Source organism: Phyllopteryx taeniolatus, chromosome 10 (genome assembly GCF_024500385.1).
Source record: "Phyllopteryx taeniolatus isolate TA_2022b chromosome 10, UOR_Ptae_1.2, whole genome shotgun sequence".
NCBI classification, from domain to species: domain Eukaryota; kingdom Metazoa; phylum Chordata; class Actinopteri; order Syngnathiformes; family Syngnathidae; genus Phyllopteryx; species Phyllopteryx taeniolatus.
Genome location: NC_084511.1, coordinates 26,325,394 through 26,345,376, shown reverse-complemented (window position 1 = coordinate 26,345,376; position 19,983 = coordinate 26,325,394). Strand labels below are relative to the sequence as shown.

General features: G+C 40.9%; 1 protein-coding gene across 11 annotated transcripts in view; it reads left to right on the top strand.

Moving 5' to 3' along the window:
* The window catches only part of rapgef2b (Rap guanine nucleotide exchange factor 2b), a 102,821-nt gene that overhangs the window by 15,933 nt on the left and 66,905 nt on the right, over window positions 1-19,983 (top strand). For all 11 annotated transcript variants that reach the window (XM_061786829.1, XM_061786827.1, XM_061786833.1 and 8 more), the window contains exons 2-3: window positions 12,487-12,557; window positions 14,345-14,401. In XM_061786829.1, coding sequence (XP_061642813.1) covers window positions 12,487-12,557; window positions 14,345-14,401 — 128 coding nt within the window. The remainder of the gene's footprint in view (window positions 1-12,486; window positions 12,558-14,344; window positions 14,402-19,983) is intronic.

Below are 19,983 nucleotides of genomic sequence, written 5' to 3'. Positions count from 1 at the left end.
TATCACGCCAAATGGTTTATGTGCAAGTTTTAACTTGACTTCCTGTTTTAAGCAATTAGCCTTTTATTTTGAAGGGTACGCACCGGAACTCAGCATTTTGCCACGCAACATAACTTCACACGACACTGGTAAAATAAATGCTCTTTAAAACGTTGATTCCTTTACCAACCCACCGATGAAACATAAGGTTAGTGATTGTGATACTTTGAGACGTTTTTGTGTATTTTGTCCCAATTTATTGTGATGTAAAGTTGCTAGTTTGACCTTCGAAGTTTGTTTGTTTGTTTCTAAAGCAATGTATATTTTATTATTGTGTCTGTCATCAGCTCTTATGTTGGTTTGAAGACTAAAATAAACATTAAAAACCATCAGTGCAAGAGTGCAACCCACCGTTTAACTTGTTAGCTGCCTCAACGTTGGCATAGACTTATTTTATTGTTTCACTCACCCAATTGACTTGACCGAAGTTCCACGCTGTGTCTGCTGAGGCTCGGAGCGGGAGGGAACGCGTCAGACTTCTACACATCGTGAAAGCTTCCTTTGCACAATATAATCTTAATCCAAGTCTTGCACTGAGGTGACTGATCATTTATTTTAACATAGTTAAGACACATTTGTTCGCCGCTGCCGTTGGGCACAATCACGTCTTCATGCGCGTACTTCTTCGTTGGTTTTCGCCACTTCCTTCTTCGGGTTTGACGGAATGTAGGCATCCAAACTAGGAAATGAATTTTTTTTATTTGAATGATTCCGGGAAACCCGGAATATTAGTCCGGGTTCCTGTCGGTTCGCCATTCTCGATGCCCAACCCTACCTACATAAATGTTTACTTTAAACACAAGACTACACTACAAGTAAATAAGATAAATGAGAAGATCATTTAAAAGATTTTAAGATTTAAATTCAAGAAATCGAAAAGAAAATATATATATTTTTAAATTAAAGTGCAAAATAACTGAGGTGAAAGAAGGAGGTCTTGCAGAGGTGTTTGATATTGGGCTCAAAAGTCAGGTGAGGTTCCATTTTGACACCAAGGTTAGTGGCTGAAGATGACAGATGAACGTTACGGCCAGAAAAAGTAATGCAGGTGATGGAGGATGACCTGGTGTGGGGTTCCAACCATAATGGCCGCCGTTATTGAGATGTTGAGTTGAAGGAAGTTGTCCGTCATCCGTGCCTTGATCTCCTCCAGGCAGGTGGTGAGCGAAGATGAGGACGGGGCCGCAGAGGGCCTTGCGTTTGTTTTGACATAAAATAGTGGGTCATCAGTGTAGCAGTGGAATGACACGATCATGCCAGCTGATGACACGATCAAGGGAAAGAGGGTGGGACCCAGGACCGAACCTTGAATTTTTGGTACATCCCTAATATCTAGTAGGTCTACAGTATCAATGTCTTACATTAATATATCGATACTGTACCACCAATGGTAACAATAATATCCGTTTTGATAATTGATGATACCGTATCGATACTAACTAATGATCCAATCACGATGTACGGTCCTCCCTCGCATATTCAAGAATCTCCACTCACAAAAATTTACGAATTGCTGTTGCTATTTGCAAAGTACAATCATTTTTTTCTCTAACATCCCTTTTCCGGTAAAACTCAGACTTATTGCCGTAATAGTTCCCCTTCATTCTTACGGTCGTATTATTGATACTAATCCGATTTCAAATAAGAAATAAGAAGTCCTCTAATGTTGGTCATTGCTGGTATTAGGTCAAATGGAGCTGGTGCGCAGTACACGAAGCTAATTAGCCTCCTTAGTTGACTTTAAGCGCTTAAGTCCCAACTCAATGGGTTTAGCTCTCACTGGTCCTGCCGAAATCTTGAATTACACATTCACCTGTTCATCAAGACAACATGCAGCTGTCGTGTTAAAAGGAAGTAAACGTATGCAAGCTTGCGGGGTAACTTAGCGCCCGCTAACGCAATTAAAAAGACACTTGGGGGGGGGGGGGCCTGCTGATTATTTCCCATTGAGGCAAGGCGGCTGGTCGGCATGGCGACAGCCTGGGACAGGAATCAGGGAGGCATGTGAATGAGCTTAGCAGCAGCACTTCCTCGGGCTGCCAACGGAAAACCATCTGCGCCCTTGGGTCGTGGCTAATAGCTAAGAGCTAAAACGTTTTTAACACATAACCAGCAACTGCGACTGTTGTGTTTTCACGCGGCGACAAGGCACCGGTCCACCTTTTATTCCATGTCGACGCACTGGCATACTGACTTTCCTGGCTCAAATTGAGGCAGATGTGTGCCATTCTGATCATTTGCATGTCGACTTCTACGGGCAGCGTAAAAGGGTCTAGCGCTGCTGTAGACGCCATAAAAGTGTCGCGCCATAAACCCACCACTCTGACCACAGCCTCATTCAGCAGAGACCGCCGGACCCCCGACCCCAATGCTGGTTTCTGCACAGACCGCATGTGCTGAACACAGATACAGCTAAAAGCGTATAATCAGAGCATGCTGGAAGGAACACGAGGAAAAATGCCATTGAAGACATTTCAGTGTATTCAATGCAACCAAGGAAAAATTGTAGGAAGTCATTGGCATCTCATTTATTTATGGAACATTCAAAAATATATCGTTTTTTTTTGCCTTCATCAAGCACAGACTTAAGGCTGGAGGGTATGCATTGAGCTCTTTGTTTGGGTACGTAATTGGTTGAAAAATGAAACATACACTAACTACCCTTTTAAAGTTTTGGATCGCTTAGAAAAGTCCTTAGTTTAAATGAAGCAAAACATTAAATTAATCAGAAGTACAGTCGAGACCAGGGATCGTCAATCAAAATTCTGAGGGCGGCAAGGAATTTCTCAGTGCCGAGGTTCAGACCTCAACATTTTTTAATTTGCGTAGCTGATCAGTCGAATAATACCGAAATGGCACATTTCCTTTTCACAACATTCATTTGTGGTTTTGCAAATACTGTGTTTTGTTTTCCATGAAAAAAATGTACCCTAATTGAAACTATTTTGATCGTACTAAAGGACAACAATGTATGAACATAAATATATTCCTCAAAACATAGGCTAGTTGTGGCTTCAGTATTCGACACAAAAAAAGGGTCTCTCAGCCCCCCCCCGGTCATCAACTGAATCTCGTCGTCCACTCGGGAACAAAGCCAACCGTCCGGGCTGATGAGACTCGCTCCGTCTGGCTCAAACAAAAGCCTCAAAGAGGTGAAGCACCATTGTCAGGAAAAGTTACACAGTGATCTATGAAGATCAATTCAATGCAAAAATAAGCAGGAATAAAGAGGGTTGGGGGGGGGGGGGGGGGGGGGACATCTCGATCGAAATCCCCAGAATCACCCCTTGTTCTGACCAATTTACTCAACTGGGATGGAGGCCAGAGGCTGGAGAAGAGTTTCTAATAAAAACCACGCAGCACCACAATGGAAGCAAAACACTCAAAGCAAACTCAGTGTGGACTCAACACTCTGACCGCATTCGTTCAGCATGAGGTTGACCAATATGAGTCAAAACGGGGTGGGAAAAATATTGATATCGCCATGTGTCATTCCAATGTATATATAAAATATAATATCCCAAATATTTGTTTCATCCAGGTTTAAAGATGACCAGTTAAAGTTGAAATGGCCAAACGTTTTTATATTCACTTGTTGTGTTAACTTTGGTTTCTCACAGTTTTACTTTATTTCCGTAAGATGATTTCTTAATATTAAGACTTTATTCTCATATGATAATTTTTTGTAGTGTTGCATCCTTAGTCTTGTAGTCTAGTAACATGTCTATGTCATGTTATTCTCATATCATGAAGTTAATGTTACGTCTTTATTCTCATAATCTTACGACTTGATTCTCTTAACACGACATTTGTCTTACAAGGCTACGGCTTTTTACTTCTAACATGACGGTTGTCTTGCAATGTTGCAGCTTCGATATTTGCATAACAACATGTAGTTCTCACAATATTTAATTCTCGTGACATTAAGACTTTATTCTCATATCTTGTTTGTTCTCTCATAATGTTAGAACTTAATTCTCGTATTATTCTCACTTTATTCTTTTATCATGTCGTTTTTTTGCACAATTTTCCACTTTATTCTTGGAACACAGTGGTTTACTGGCAATGTTACAACTGTATTATTGTATCATTGAGTTTTTCCTGTCATGTTTCGTCTATATTTATATTTAACTTTCTTCTCATAATGTGACTTTATTCTCTCGTGAGACTATGACTTTTTTTCTCGTATTGTCATTTTTGCTGGCCTTAATATCCCTTTGTAAGTTGATCTATCAACAAAAAGTCCAAAATAATGGCTGTTGAAGAGAATTTACTGCTGTTGACAACACGCATACGCTTACGTAGATAAACCCTTTATCCTTCGATAGCGCAACGGGCTCCAAAAACCTCGCTGCGCAGATATTGTCACGTCGTGACCTTGCCACCGCCCGTCTCGCCTCCACCTGCTCTAATGGATAAAAATACCCGACACCATCTTGTCAATAGAGACTCAAGGGCAACTGCTAACAGGGGAATGCACAAACAAAGATACTCGTGCACACGGTTGGTGACTGGAGGTGTATGACATTTGGAATAAAGTGCCATCGCTGCAGTCTGCGCGCTGAGCTGACAATTTACTACCATATATTGTCATTAGTGGATGACCTTCAGACCCTCAACACTGGCTGTCTGGCAGCCCACCAGTCCCTTACCTCGTTAGGATGGCTTTAGCGGAGGCCGTTAAAAGCTGCTAATCACATTGGTATCGACGAGACGTTTCATTTTGTGCCAGAAGAGAAGAACAACGCATTTAAGAAACGTGCGCCTTTTGTCTTGCAGCGAGATGCATTAGCTTAATCCCGTCATTCTCTACCGGTAGGTCATCTTCATTCGCGTAACCTTGCAGCGTTGACTTTATTTTTGAAATGTTATGAGAATTAAATTGTAATGTTTCTACTTTTTTCTTGAAATAGCAAGATGCTATGGTTGTTACGTTACATCTTTATTCTCTTAAACTTCAATGACTCCTTTGTATCATTACTTGTAGTCATCTATCTAGATTGATCAACTATTGTTTTGCTGTGGGTTTTCCCACTATTCCCTTTGTCATTTCTATTCCTCAGTTTGTCCAGTATTCCATTTTCTGTCTGGCTGCATTTTCAAAAACACATCACATTATTTAAAAAAAAACAACAACTGTATTTCAAACTCCCGTGTTACAGAGAAAAACTGTTCCAGCAGAAAATGCATACAGATCCGCCATTCTGCATTATCATGAGACTGAATAGGATAGGTGAAAAAAAAATGTTGGAAAAGTCTCACGACACATCACCAAACAAAAATGTTGCAAAATTAGTGTGCCCCCCCCACGAGGGATAGAGAACGAGCCCTGGCACAAATAGCGAAAATCTGCAAGTAATTCACACTGTCTCAAAAGGTTTCTGAATGCCTACAGATGCCACTAGATGGCGGCCAAGCGTTACTTTTTAGCATTACTTTTTAGACAAGGCTTCAAGCACAAAAACAACGAATAACGGGATGACAGGTGCCCAGAAAATAGATAAATCTGCAAGCAGCAAATCGCAAATGTGAGGGGAATTAATGTAGATACTGCAACATTATTAATTTTGTCTCAATTTACTCACAAATTGACTTGCTGTGAAATGGAACTAATTAGTCGAATACTAAAGTATCATTCTGTCGTACGAACTACAAAAGGTAGTGAATAGATATTAATAGATAAATGAACACAGACTATATTTGAAAGTAATAAATTAAGAATCATTTCCAGACCAATTAAGTGATATTGGATAATTTCCCACAACACACCTAATGATTTCAAACTAATGTGGCACAATAGTTTGGAATCACCGATGAAGTCCAAAATTGAAAATGTGTATTTTCAAAGGTCATGTGAGTTTGAGTTCCCCCCCCCCCCTAAAATAGTAAAAATGATTTGCATCCAAATACGCTGACTTCGGTTTGAATCGACCAATCGCAGCAGCGGGGCAGGACTTTGCATTTCCGTGACACAACTTGCTGACATGTCTTTTTACGAGTCGTTGAGGTGGTCCCGCGAGTGGTTGCGTGGGTCCCCCCCGCCCCCTCCCGGACACTTTAAGACGTTATCTGGCCCACTGTCATGTGAGGAATGTGAGCCTCAACACCCAAAAGGGCTTCTCTCCGCTGTTCCTCGCAACAGGATCCTGCCAGGAATACCACAGCAACTCTTCACAGGGGAGGCTTTCAAAGCAACCCTGGAAGAGGTCAACCAACACTTCAAAGGAATTTCCCCTTTCCCCCCCCCTCATGCGAGTATATGAGTTTGAGTTTTTTTTCCATTACCTCCACCAAGCACCGGTCACATTTTGTCATTGGCAGCTATTTGTCAGGTTGATAGTTAATATGCATGGATACTAGGGGTTGAACAATTACAAATATTTTGTCCCCATACAACTTTTTCACCACCGATAAGATCCCGAAAGCGCAGTCTGAAATGGACCGCTTGTATCTGAGTGCTTCTTTCGGACATTTTCGGTCCAGTCCAATTTAATTCAATACTGTTTTTTTGTGCTGATATCGTACTGTTGTCTGATATTAAAAAAAAAAAAAAATCACAGTACAGCAGTCCCTAACCTTTTTTACGCACCTGTTTCCGAGTATAGACATATTTTGACACACAGGCATAGGAAAAAAGAAAAACAAACGATTCAGGATACACCTCACAATTACGCTAATTGTTCTGGTTAAAGTTGACCTTGATTGTCAATTGATTTTTGTATAGCACATCGTTGTAAAAGTTCAGCGAGTTAGGATACGATGTGAAAAGCCGTGAATCCCCCACCTCTCTGGTTGACAAGTGAGCAATTGTCACACAAAATAGGCCATCCTTGCTTGAGGGATTCATTTGTGCTTTTCCCAGCTATTTTGTTTCTCTAAAACAGAACAAATCCTCCGAGGAGGCGCAAAGTGGCGCAATCAGCGTCCTTTTAACGCTTTTCGAGCGGCAGGGTTAAACGTCGTAAGCGCCTTAAGACGAAGACGTTTTTTTTTTCTTTCTTCAAACTTGATCGGACGCATTCCCCTAGGGTAGCTTTTTGTTTTTAAACTCGGCAGCGAGCGACGGTGATTCACGAAGGGCAGGCTGAAGCTATTCCGCTTTACAAAACTGTTGGCCTCACTGTCACAATATACACATTTTCACCCATCATGAATCCTCAATTTACAAGTTTGCCTCACTGTTGGTGCTATTCCTATTCCCATCTCTTCAGACTTTCCATTAGAGGTTTTCTCATTTACCTCACTCTTTGGATGTTACTCTCGGTGAGATAATTACCGCCGCCAAGTACAGCGCGTTTGTATGTTAACTGCAAACCACCCTTGACACAGAAACTAATGGTACACATCAAAGTTTCACATTCAATCCCCATTTCACTGACCTGCAAAAAAGCATTACAGTAAGTACAGCAACCCAGAAAAGCAAAAACGTACACGTGCAGGAAAGACTGTTCATAACTTCTGCTAACAACTCGGGCTACACGTAGCTCCTCTCCAACATATAAAGTTCATACTTCCTAAGGGCAATTGCAACTTTCCTATAAGCCAGGGCTTTAACGCCATCGTTTACCATCTTAGGGCATTACAGAAAGAGCACAAAAATTTGCGGGGAGCCCAGAATAGATGAATTTTTCATCACAATTGTACCCTCATTCGCTGATGCACGTGTCACTCACCAGGCCAGGTCCTGCCTTTGAAAGCCACACACATTCAAAGGCACAGATACTATAGGATCGGGACACCCCTACATGCAACCCTATTTTCCAGATAAAACATGGTGCATACGCTTCCCATTGTGGAGGGCACAGGCCCCCAAAAATGACATTGAAATACTGTACATAGTTGTCAGCCACATTCCATTTTAGTACATAATTGTCAACAACTTTTTAATAATTAACAGTAAGTAGACTTTACACTGATCTGATCGGCCTGATAAGTATCGGTCGATAATTAGCATTTTGTGCTGATCGGCTTTAAGGTCATAATTCCCGATCCGATCAATGATGTCATTGATTGGCTCCGCAAAAGAAATTTACTCCGCGTCGCCCTCGTGGACAGCATATTTGAATTCAAAAGCTAGTTTATTTTTAGCCTTGTCGCGTGTCTTTTGACCTAGCACTGTAAATATCTGACAACCAATAAAGTTATTTAAAAATAATAAACATGTCGGTGGTGTGGGACAGACAACACGTCTGAGACAGACAACCTAATGCGTGGATCAGACTACAAAATGAATTTGGTCTTTCACGATTGCACGATGTCAGCAATAAAATCTTGTATTGCAATACCACCGCATGCCGTCTTTACCGATCACTTGGCTTTATCTTGTCAACTCATAAACGCGACCGGATACACTCGTTACCATGGTGACGACATCGCGCTGCATGTATTATAAGAACAAAATGGGGAAAAACGTGTGCTGGTGGTCACCGGTGCTCGGGAGATAGCGTGTTCATTTAAGGCTTGCTTGAGGCATGTTCACGTAGTTTTAATACGATACGGCATGCAAACAGGCAACAAAACATTATGTAGCCTAGCAAGCTAGTGCTAACACTAATGGTTGTGCATAAACATCCCGGCGTGATGTCGAATCGTGCTCTAAAGTTTCAGTGTGTGTGAAGTAATTTAATTACAATAAAGTCATTCAACTACAGTTAAGTTAGCACCCATTGAGCTGACTGATTAGAATACATGATGTGACTAGAGCAGTGATTTCCAGCCTTTATGGAGCCAAGGAAAATATTTTACAATTGGAAAATCTCTTGGCACACCAACAAGCAAAAATGTCACAAAAAGTGGATACATTAATTACTGTATTTACTTCCTGCCATCTAATAAAAGACCATTCATTTGTTCTGTCTGTTACTATGCCTCACTGGCATAAATAAATAAAGGAACATAGATACATTATTTCTTGTAAATGAAAATTTTTTTGAGCACTTTAGTAAAATTTGATAATTTCACACGGCACCCCTGAAGATTGCTCATTGTCGACTAATGTGCCACGGCACACTGGTTGGGAATCACTAGACTAGAGAATGAATACTTTAAGATACTCAGTGTACAGTACACGGGTATATACAGTAAATTAACAAGGCATTTAAATAGATATATTGCTCCATCTTGTGATCGGATCGGTTATGTTTTTTTTTTTTTCAAACTCCGTGATCGGCCCCAAAAATCCTGATCGTGTAAAGCCGAACAGTGAGTATTGATTGTAACTCAACAATTTATACAAAACATGGTTTGATTTCGAAGTAGTGCCTACGCCATTTAAATTGTAACTAGATACCACTTGCTGTAGTAATCAGTCAAAGCATCAGACACGTTTCTAAGTATACATTACAAATTGTAACCCCCAGGACCAATGGCTCCATTCTTGTTGAAAGGCTTTCTTTGATTCTTGTCTCTGCTGGCTAAAAGATGCATGGGGAGCTGCTTGCTATCAGTGCTCAGCCTTAATGAATATGTGGATTGACCAGTCGGGGCCGCGGTGAATGGGAAGCCTTGTGTAATCTATGCCAGCAGACTCATGTGGTGGCCCCAGATAAGACCAGCAGTTTTCACCTATAGTGAAGGACAGGTCGGCTCCTCATTTGACGTACACAATAGAGGAAATCAGCCTTTTCGGTATTGATCTTTTACGTAACTTGCCTTATTTTCCCCGAGTAAGTTTTTCTTTCCAGTGTTCATTTTGAAAAATATCTAATTCATCAACCCTCGTAGGAACGTGAATAGTCATTCACAGAACGTACTTTAATGCCCCTCACAAATGGTTAAGGATAGACGCTTACACAAGCCGGTGTGCTTTTAATGGCTGTATTGAATCAAGGGTAGCAAAATAAGCACAGAATAGAAAAACATTCATAATCCTACAGCCACAACTGACGCCCATGCCCTCCACTCGCAGACTGACTAAAGGTACATTGATGGTCCAAGTTATTTGTAGATGAGTGGAGAACACGTTAAAAATGTGTATGTAAAAGGTGTAACAAAACACTTGAATTTGGTTCTCCTGTGACTCATGTTGTGCATTCATTTAGATTTCCTTAACTGGTATTTTGCATTTGTCAAAAAGGAGCCAGGAAGGAGCATTGAGTGAAGTTGTAGACTGCTATGTTAGCCTCTCACGCTAGCTCCTGTTCCTGCTAGCTTGATAGGACTCTCAGCAGGTGTTGACCATCGTTTTTTTGAACAAAGAATGCATATTTTGACAACTATCTGCGCCGTTTCAACAAGAAATAGCATGTTTCATATTTTAGATTATCTTAGCAGTAGTTTGAAGGAAGTTTTCCTCCACGTGCCCATATTCTGGCTGCATTCATGCGTCCTCACCACAGCAAATATTTACAAGTGTTTCTGCGGCCATTGTGTCCCTCTGACAGCCAAGATTTTCAAAAATAATAATAGTACAAAACTGTGTTGGCAGTTGAAGATGTTCTCCTTTACGTTCTTTCCATACAACCAATCTCAAAACTATTGGAGAGCTTAGCCATAATTGATGGTTTGACAAAATTCTGCTCCCTTTGCTTGTTTTGAGTGGTGGTGGAGGCTCATTCATTGTCATGTAAAAGGGAGAGGCTGCCATCTAGTGGTCTCACTTGGATTGGGGATTAGTAAATTATTTTGGGTTCAGCACCAATCAAAACATAACTGTGTACCTCTAAATGCCACTGGAATAAAAAAGTTGAGTATGTTCAAGAAAAACGTAAAGTGACCGTAGGAAGGAGGAAATAGTTGTAATGTTAAGTGCATGCATTTTTTTTTTAAAAATACAACTGGATGTTGTAGTCTTTTCAAGAAAAAAGTCAGTCTTTATCTGGGTAAAAAAAAAAAATTGTAATCTTACAAGAATGAAGTCGGAATATAAAAGTCCTATTTTAAAAAGGGAATTTCAAAAACGGCTTTATTCGAGAAAAAAAAAATAGGACTAAATTCTCGGGAAAATACATCTTTTGTTTTCACACAAAAAATGACTTTATTCCTGTATTAATATGCCCCATGGTCATTAAAAAGAGACTATTCATGCAGGGATGTCAGTATTATGTGATAATATGTCACAATTTAATTGGCCCAAAGCTACAGCAGGGAGGAGTAATTGGCTTATTATGCTTGTTTTATTGGTGCAGCGTTCTCCATATGCACTTGCAACAGAATGTAAGTAAAAATGTATATTTTAAACCCAAAGTCTTATTTATTCCTTGCTGTCAACCTCAAGGCAGAAGTTTCACTGTGTGCCAGCAGATGGTAGTAGCTGACTAAACTTGGCTCCTGCGCCTGCTGAGCTGCACTGTGGGTGGCCAAAAGGTTCACTTTAGTAGTTTAGTGGGAATGCTGGGAGCGCGTGATGTAAGCGAGCCATTCTGAATGAAGGAATTTCTCACACTGTGCGGACTTGATTAAGAATTTGTTAATTTATCCGTAGTCATATGTTTATTTCGTTTGTTTGCATTGGAACAACATAAAAAAAAACGAGGAAAAAAAGGCCCAATCTGATTATTCCACACAGAACTCCAAAAATGGACTGGGCAAAATTATTTGCTCCCTGAAACTAAATATTTTTTAGCACACCCTTTGTAAAAAATATCTGAAATCAATTGCTTCCTGTAACCAGCAACGAGTTTCTTACACCTCTCTGCTGGAATTTTGGCCCACAATTCTTTTGTCAACTGCTCCAGGTCTCTCTGATATGAAGGGCGCCTCTTCCCAACTGCAGTTTTGAGATCTCGCCACAGGTGTTCTATGGGATTTAGATCTGGACTCATTGCTGGCCAAGTCAGAACTCTCCAGCGATCTGCAGGAGCACAGGGGGAGCAATGCTTTTTTTGCCCAAGACTTTAGGTGGGGATTGTCGGGCTGCACCGATGAATCGAATGAAATTCAATCGCTTTAGTTCAATCGGTTATAAAACAAACACGTGATAAAAACATTCATGCACGAGCTGCCGATGGCCACAGCGCAAGCAGAGTCACTCAACACAGAGTGGCGAACGGGCGAATCGTTGCGATAGTTGGTGGAATACTCGATTCTAAAAATATTTGACACTACTCCAGTGTGCATCAACACTGGAGTGTTTTACCTCCCACTTGGATTCCCCCCCCTCACCAGCACTCACTGGTTCACTTTATAAAGACATTGAATGGGGACTTTATATGCACTTTCCATTCCTCCACTATCATATAGTGTTCACCATACAGTATGTTCACTTGTAAATGTTCCTATGAGTCGGCGGTTGTTGGCTCAGTGGCTCAGTGAATGCGCTTTTGTCCACGTGGGGGTGCTGGAGAAGTGCTTAGTCATGCTTAACTATCCCATAGTAAACCGTTCAAAGCAAATGAACCCGTTGGAGGCTTATCTTAAAACCTTTATCTTCAGTTTGAAGTGATATTTTAACATAATTACCTGTAACGTGAACTCTTCATAACATGGCCTTTTCTGTGTTTTTCTTAGGACCTGGAGATCGTCTACTCCTACCTCCACGGCATGGAGGCCTTGTCCAACCTGCGGGAGCACCAGCTGCGGTGAGCATCGCACTGTTTTTGAGACAGAGTACAAGTAGTAGTACTAGTAGAATTTGAGTACTCGCCAATACGGAGTACAGATACTTGAATAATGCGAAGCGTACCAAACACTTCTCGGCTGTACTGACTACTGTTCGCATCCCTAGTGTTACCTACAAAATACAGTGAGTAAAGCGTGACGGTCGCAGATCGATTTTGACCTGTGTTATGCATAAAACAGTGTGGGGAAAAAATATATTTGCTGGCACGGGCCCTTTAAACTATTTCCACACAGCTGAAATAGCTCCTTCCTGGAAGGTCCAGGTATATATCCGGCTGGTGAAGTGCTATTAGTGTCTAATATCGGTGTATTTTTTTTTAGAGCATGGGTACTGTAGAGACACAGTCTTTATCGATAGTGGTGTCGGTGCATCCCCGGGAAATTGTGCGACATAATTTACACGTCTGTCCCGCCTTTTCCAGTATTCTGTTACACACAGGCTCCATCCCGCCTCTATTATGACTCTGATACTACTCGGTCGGCAAATGCATGAAAATGCCGTCGTTTTTAGAATGGCGTAAAAGGAGCTAGCATGTCTTTGTGTGACTTTTCCCAGTGTTTTCTTAAATAACCAATTTACACACTGCAGCAAAATGTCAGTGTGGGAAATAAACGTGACTTTCCCGGCAGCCAGTGCGCTCCCAGCATGCCTCGTGTGTGTGCATACGTGTGGATTATCCCGTTGAAGGAACAATGTATAGTACATGACCCGTGAGCTAGAACATTCCACGTAGTGACTGACCCTTTCCCAGCAGTCACTTTCCCATCAGACATCACACTACATCACATCACATTATGTTAAAGATCTTTTTTTTTTTTTTACTTTTGTTTGCGTGCGCCCGTCAGCCGTGTTTTGATGAGCTACTGTATTTTATAGTACAGTTTGTGATGTTACAGAGTCCTTTCCCGAGGCTACACGGGCGGGGGGGCTGATGTGACATTCTTGGGCTACGTGGCCGGCAGGGGGAAAGCCTTTCGATTACAAACAGGGGGAATTCATCACTCCGCGGAACAATAGTTGTAATGAATCTACATTAATATGTGACAATTTTTAATTAAATGTTCATAACGAGAGAATGCAATTCTGTAGAAATCAGATTTTTTTTTTTTTGGGGGGGGGTTATTTTAAGGCTATACTGTCCAGCTCTAGTACTAATTTAAGAAGAATTGCTCAATAAAGTGCGTTTGATAAGGATTTTACAGTTTACCCTGTATTGATGTACTATAATTCTAATGAGGATTGTAGTTGTTATGCTAGAATATAGCAACTAGTAACCTGAGAATGGAAAGCAAACGTCGTGAATGGGCTGAACATTTTAAAGTTGGAATGCTTTGAATCGGTTGAGAAATGTGGAAGGATTAAAAAAAGGAATATTGTCTTGGAAAATGGGAATATTGACAATAAGGGGGAATGTTGGAAATGTCAATGTCGCCCTTCGTCTGGAAAGATTAAGAGAAAGTGATATTACGGTGATTTTCAACTAACTAACAGTCATTTTAACGTCAGTTTTCATCCAACAAGTTTGCTATACGAAAGGATTTTTTTTTCATAAGCGGCTCTTCGAGTCTTTTCGGAGTGACTGCCAACTGCTTTTTGATATCTAGTACAATGCTGGTCAATTAGTAAGAGTTAAATGATGTCATAGTCATAGAGCCAGAGGCGGCGTGACGTTAAGTGGCGGCAGCCACCCCATATGCAGGAGAAACCCTGAATAAGTCATTTTGATATCATCTTTTGCCCCTGCAGGATCATGTGCGAGACGGTGCGCTACGAGAGGCACGAAGCCAACGAAGTGCTCTACTAGTAAGTACAAATTGAGCTAACTACGATACTGTGATGTTGTCGGAGTGGATCCTGATAATATGACACCTTTTCTGGAGGTGTGTGTAAGCGATCGCCTTTACATCACTTTGCAACACGGCTCCTTGACCTGCAAGCCATTTGCGGCCAGACATGATTTTATAAGCGTGAGTTTAAAACTGGTTACACGCATCCTCCCGTTTGACTGAGTATCACTGACAACCCTAAAGCAGACTTTCTCTTTTGTTTGTATGGTCCAGGCCAAAAGCACCCCCCTATCTATCTATCTATCTATCTACCTACCTACCTACCTACCTACCTATACCTACCTACCTAAACCTACCTACCTACCTACACACTTTTTTTTTAATTTTTTTAACAGGTCCACATATGACCATAACACGGAATGACATGCACATATGACCCAGTTAACTACCTCAGAGTACCCTTGCGATATCCATATCATTGAGGTACAGAAGGATAATTGTTGGTGAAGTGCTCACTTGTACACAAACAGACGCTACCAGAAACATACTTGCACAATGCGAAGCTTATGAAAAAGTGTCTATTCTGTGAAAAAGCCTGAACTCTGCGGTATTTACCGTCCACAGATTACAGTGCTCTCGTAGATAAGAGGCTGACCTGACACATTTTACTTGCAGTTGCTATCTTCTGATCAGCCTTTTAACCTTCTCTGTCTTACCATTTACGAGTACACCAGCCAGCCGCCATTGCTTGTGTTGCTTCTCTGTTGTTTTGCAATCATAGTTTGATGCAGAAATGGAGCAGCACCTACACACAATAATACTAGACTTTACGCCGATCTGATCGGTGTTATCGGTATCGGCTTTCATGTCATAAGTCGCAGATCCGATCAATGACATCATCCGCACGAGACGTTTTTATCGCCATTTTCTTCGTCGCGTATGAATCCAAGAACTAGTTTATTTTTAGCCTTGTCACGTGTCTTGTAGCGCAGTACTGTAACTATCTGACGGCCAATAAAGGTTTTTCGATCTTGTCGGTGAAAATACACGTCGTCAGTGTGGGACTATTTTGCGTTGTCTGTGCACAACTGAAGTACAGCGTGGGGAACGTCATCTAAATGCTTCAACACAACAAATTTGATCGAGGACCTGAAGAATGTACACGAGGAGCATGCCGCGTTCAAGCAAATAAATAAAAAAGAAAGTCAAGCGGACTCAAACTCTGGACAACACCCGTCCATGGAGCCGGAACAGTGAGAAAGTTAGAGTAAGCATGTCATTAACAGTATTTATTAAAGTAATTTAATTGCAATAAAGTAGTTTAATTACAGTAAGTTAGCAACCATTATTTCTGTCATGTAATGTTGATGTGACCTAAACCTATGTCAGTGGCCAATCCTTAATGCCCCCTAGAGGTCATTGGTCTTTTAACTTTTGTCTAAATTGCTAGAGAATAATTTGAGCTGGGACAGGCTCCAGCAGGCCCGCAACCCTTGTCAGGATAAGCTGTACAGAAAATGGATGGATGGATGGATACAGTATACAAGTATATACAATAAATGAACAAGTCATATAAATAGACGCATTTGCTTCATCTTGTGATCGGATCGGTGATCAGTTATCGTTTTTTTTAAACGATGATTGGCCCCAAAAATCCTGATCGTGTAAAGCCTAAATAATACAAAGCGTCTAGTTTTGAGTATGTGAATTAAATCATTTCAGTGTGTCTGTGGGTCCTTAAAAAGTCTTACTGATTTTTTTCTTTCCCCAAATGAAGGCTTTGGTCAAGCTTAAAAATGACACTAAACCCTCGACTCTGCCCTTCAAAGGGTTTCAGAAATGCCCAGATCAATAAACATCCACAATTTGTATTCCTATATTAATTTGAGAAAATACTGAGCAAAAGACTGTGTAGGGGTGTGATTGTATATATATTCAAATTCTCAGTTATAGTTTCCTTAAAAGAAGCCAAACTATTGCTGTCACACTTTCTGGAAAAAAAGGAAAACAAACTAACAAACTGAATAGGAAAAAGTAGCTGCAGTGCATTCAAAAAGCTTCCCAGACAAGCATTACTCGATAGACTTTCCTTTTTGTTGACGCTGTCGAACACTCAAAGTTAGTTTGCCACGCCGAGACTCCCCCGTGTGCCTTTCATGGCGAAAAGATTTTTTTCTTGTTAGTGAGGATAAGCGGTACGGAAAATGGATGGATGGATATTTTTAGCTTTTGGTTGGCATCGGAGGCCTGAATGTTCTTGTCAAACGTCACCATCTCGTCAGTCCAAACCAAATACAAACAGACCTCAACATTTGTTGACACTTTACTTCTTGGCTTTTTAATTTTTTTATTTTTTTCAAACAGCTCCCTGTCAATTTTTCATCAGCTCTACCTGGGGGCCATATTGGTCCGTGCACTTCCTAACCAGATATATGACAAAAACACCATTTTAAATATGAACAAAATATCTAACCTGTCTGTTTTTTATTCGATCATACATCACAGTATCTTAATATATTTAATGCTCAAATGTTTGCATAAAAGATCCACTCTGCAACAAAGGGGTTCAAACAAACCAAAAATAACCATATAATGCCCCCCCCCCCCCCCCCCCCACACACTGTGGAAAGGGCTCTCTTACATAAAAAATACCATTTAAAGATGGCACAAAACTGCTGAACAGCAAACCAAAATTAAGTGCAGGAACTCATTTTATGCAACATTCAACTCAATCAAAAATTTAATATTACAGGTGCATCTCAATTAGTTGGAATTAGAAAACGTTATGTATTTCTGTAGTTCAAGTCAAAAACTATTTTGATTTCAGCTTAATGAAAAACATTTTACCATCTCCAAGAAATGATGACGTTACCTAAGAAACAGTCAAAAAGATTTAAAATATGGAAATGAGGTTTGAATTGGCCTTCTGAAAAGTATTTTCTTGTGTTGAATGAATCAGTATAATTTGATTTTCATTTTTGGAATTGCAATGCTGAAATCAATGGAACTCATCTACAGTATTCAAATGTATTGCTGCACCTCACGTCTCCGCCAGTGAGCTTGGCCCTGAAGCAAACTAGGTACATCGGCTGCTTCCTATTCTTTTCTGTGTAAACTCTAGAACAGTGGTAGCGCGACTCAACGATGTCTGCCATCTAGTGGTGACCGATGCTCTTACAACTAATCAGGTACGGTCGAGGAAACATTTTTCATTTTTTTTAATTTTCAAAAATAATCGAGGGGCCACATGCGGTCCAAACGCCGCCAGTTGCCAATGTATTTTTTCCTATTTTTTTATGTATCATATTGTAGTGTTTTCAAATATTTTCTTTTATTCGTGTACCGCAGTTTCTCCTGCATAATGCACATTTTTTACCCCCAAAAATTGTCAAATGTCAATAGTGCGCATTATACATAGGTATCGGAGGAAATGATAAAGACTCACATTTTATCAATGTATGCCGCCGTCTAGAGGTTATGAAAAAGCTATACACTTTCATTCCAGTATGCCACTGTCCCCTAGAGGTTATGAAACTTAATGTTCCTAAGAGCACAGTGGCCTCCATAATCCTGAAATGGAAGACGTTTGGGACGATCAGAACCCTTCCTAGAGCTGGGCGTCCGGCCAAACTGAGCAATCGGGGGAGAGGAGCCTTGGTGAGAGAGGTAAAGAAGAACCCAAAGATCACAGTGGCTGAGCTGCAGAGATGCAGTCGGGAGATGGGAGAAAGTTCTAGAAAGTCAACCATCACTGCAGCCCTCCACCAGTCAGGGTTTTATGGCAGAGTGGCCCGACGGAAGCCTATCCTCAGTGCAAGACACATGAAAGCCTGCATGGAGTTTGCTAAAAAAACACCTGAAGGACTCCAAGATGGTGAGAAATAAGATTCCCTGGTCTGATGAGCCCAAGATGGAAATTGTTAGCTTTAATTCTAAGTGCCATGTGTGGAGAAAACCAGGCACTGCTCATCACCTGTCCAATAGAGTCCCAACAGGTGAAGCATGGTGGTGGTAGCAGCATGCTGTGGGGGTGTTTTTCAGCTGCAGGGACAGGAGGACTGGTTGCAATCGAAGAAAAGATGAATGCGGCCAAGTACAGGATTATCCTGGACGGAAACCTTCTCCAGAGTGCTCAGGACCTCAGACTGGGCCGAAGGTTCACCTTCAAAAAAGACAATGACCCTAAGCACACAGCTAAAATACCGAAGGAGTGGCTTCAGAACAACTCCGTGACTGTTTTTGAATGGCCCAGCCAGAGCCCTGACTTAAACCCAATTGAGCATCTCTGGAAAGACCTGAAAATGGCTGTCCACCAACGTTCACCATCCAACCTGACAGAACTGGAGAGGATCAGCAAGGAGGAATGGCAGAGGATCCCCAAATCCAGGTGTGAAAAACCTGTTGCATCATTCCCAAAAAGACTCATGTATGTATTAACTCAAAAGGGTGCTTCTACTACATACTGAGCAAAGGGTCTGAATACTTATGGCTGTGTGATATTTCCTTTTTTCATAAATCTGCAAAAATGTCAACAATTCCGTTTTTTTTTTTTCAGTCAATATAGGGTGCTGTGTGTTCATTCATGTGGGGAAAAAAAATACTTAAATTATTTTAGCAAATGGCTACAATATAAAAAGTGAAAAATGTAAGGGGGTCTGAATACTTTCCTTACCCACTGTACTTTTTGCCCCTAAAGAGTTTCCCAACTAACTGTAAATCTACATTTCTCTTCAACTGAGTTCCTGGAAGTTTCCCATTATTTTGAGTCATGGTCGATCCAATGAGACTATGTCAAAGGGGCAAAGAAAATAGCATTTCAAAGATATTTCCCATCCTTTCCTTAACACACATAACACACAGCTCCAATTATTGGACACTCCCTAATAATAATGTAGTTGTTCACCGCAGGAGCAGCTTTTCAAGTGGACAAGTCTCGAAATGAACTGGATTCAAATGTTCTTGCCCAGAGAGTGTGCATTTGTTTAGCAATTATCTGCAAAAGGCTGTGCCAGCCAACAGCGTTGTCGTCGTCATGGCGCCGGGTCACAGCGAGTTTACTCCTGTCTGTGCTTCCTCGTCTCCTCGGGCGCTGTAATGGATGTGGGCGGATGGCGACGCACGCAGCGGTTCATTCGCAGTTCTGCCGTCTGCACTCCCTGAGACTGTTGCAGTGTATTTGTAACTACACTTTTGTACTATTTTCCAATTATTGGGTATTTGGTATATTTTAGGGACGCATCCGACCGATAATTATCAGCCCAATATTGCAAAAAAAATTACGTAACACAGATCTGTCCGATACAAAAACAAACAAACAAAAAAAAGTTTAAAAATACATGATTTTTTTTTTAAAATTATAATTGTGCATTTTTCATTCCATTAATTTTTTTTCTAATATTGGTGTATTTGTCATCTAACATTTTGTCATTTTGTATTATGTTCAGATTTGCTTTTATTTTTTTGTTTTGCCCCTAAAAAGGTGCCCTTAGCTTTGTGTCAATCTGCAATTCTCCTTTACTTAATTCCTTGTCATTGTTCTGAGTCGAGGTCGATCCAAGTGAACAGTTATACATCTGATCCTTTGTGCCGGAATTTGCG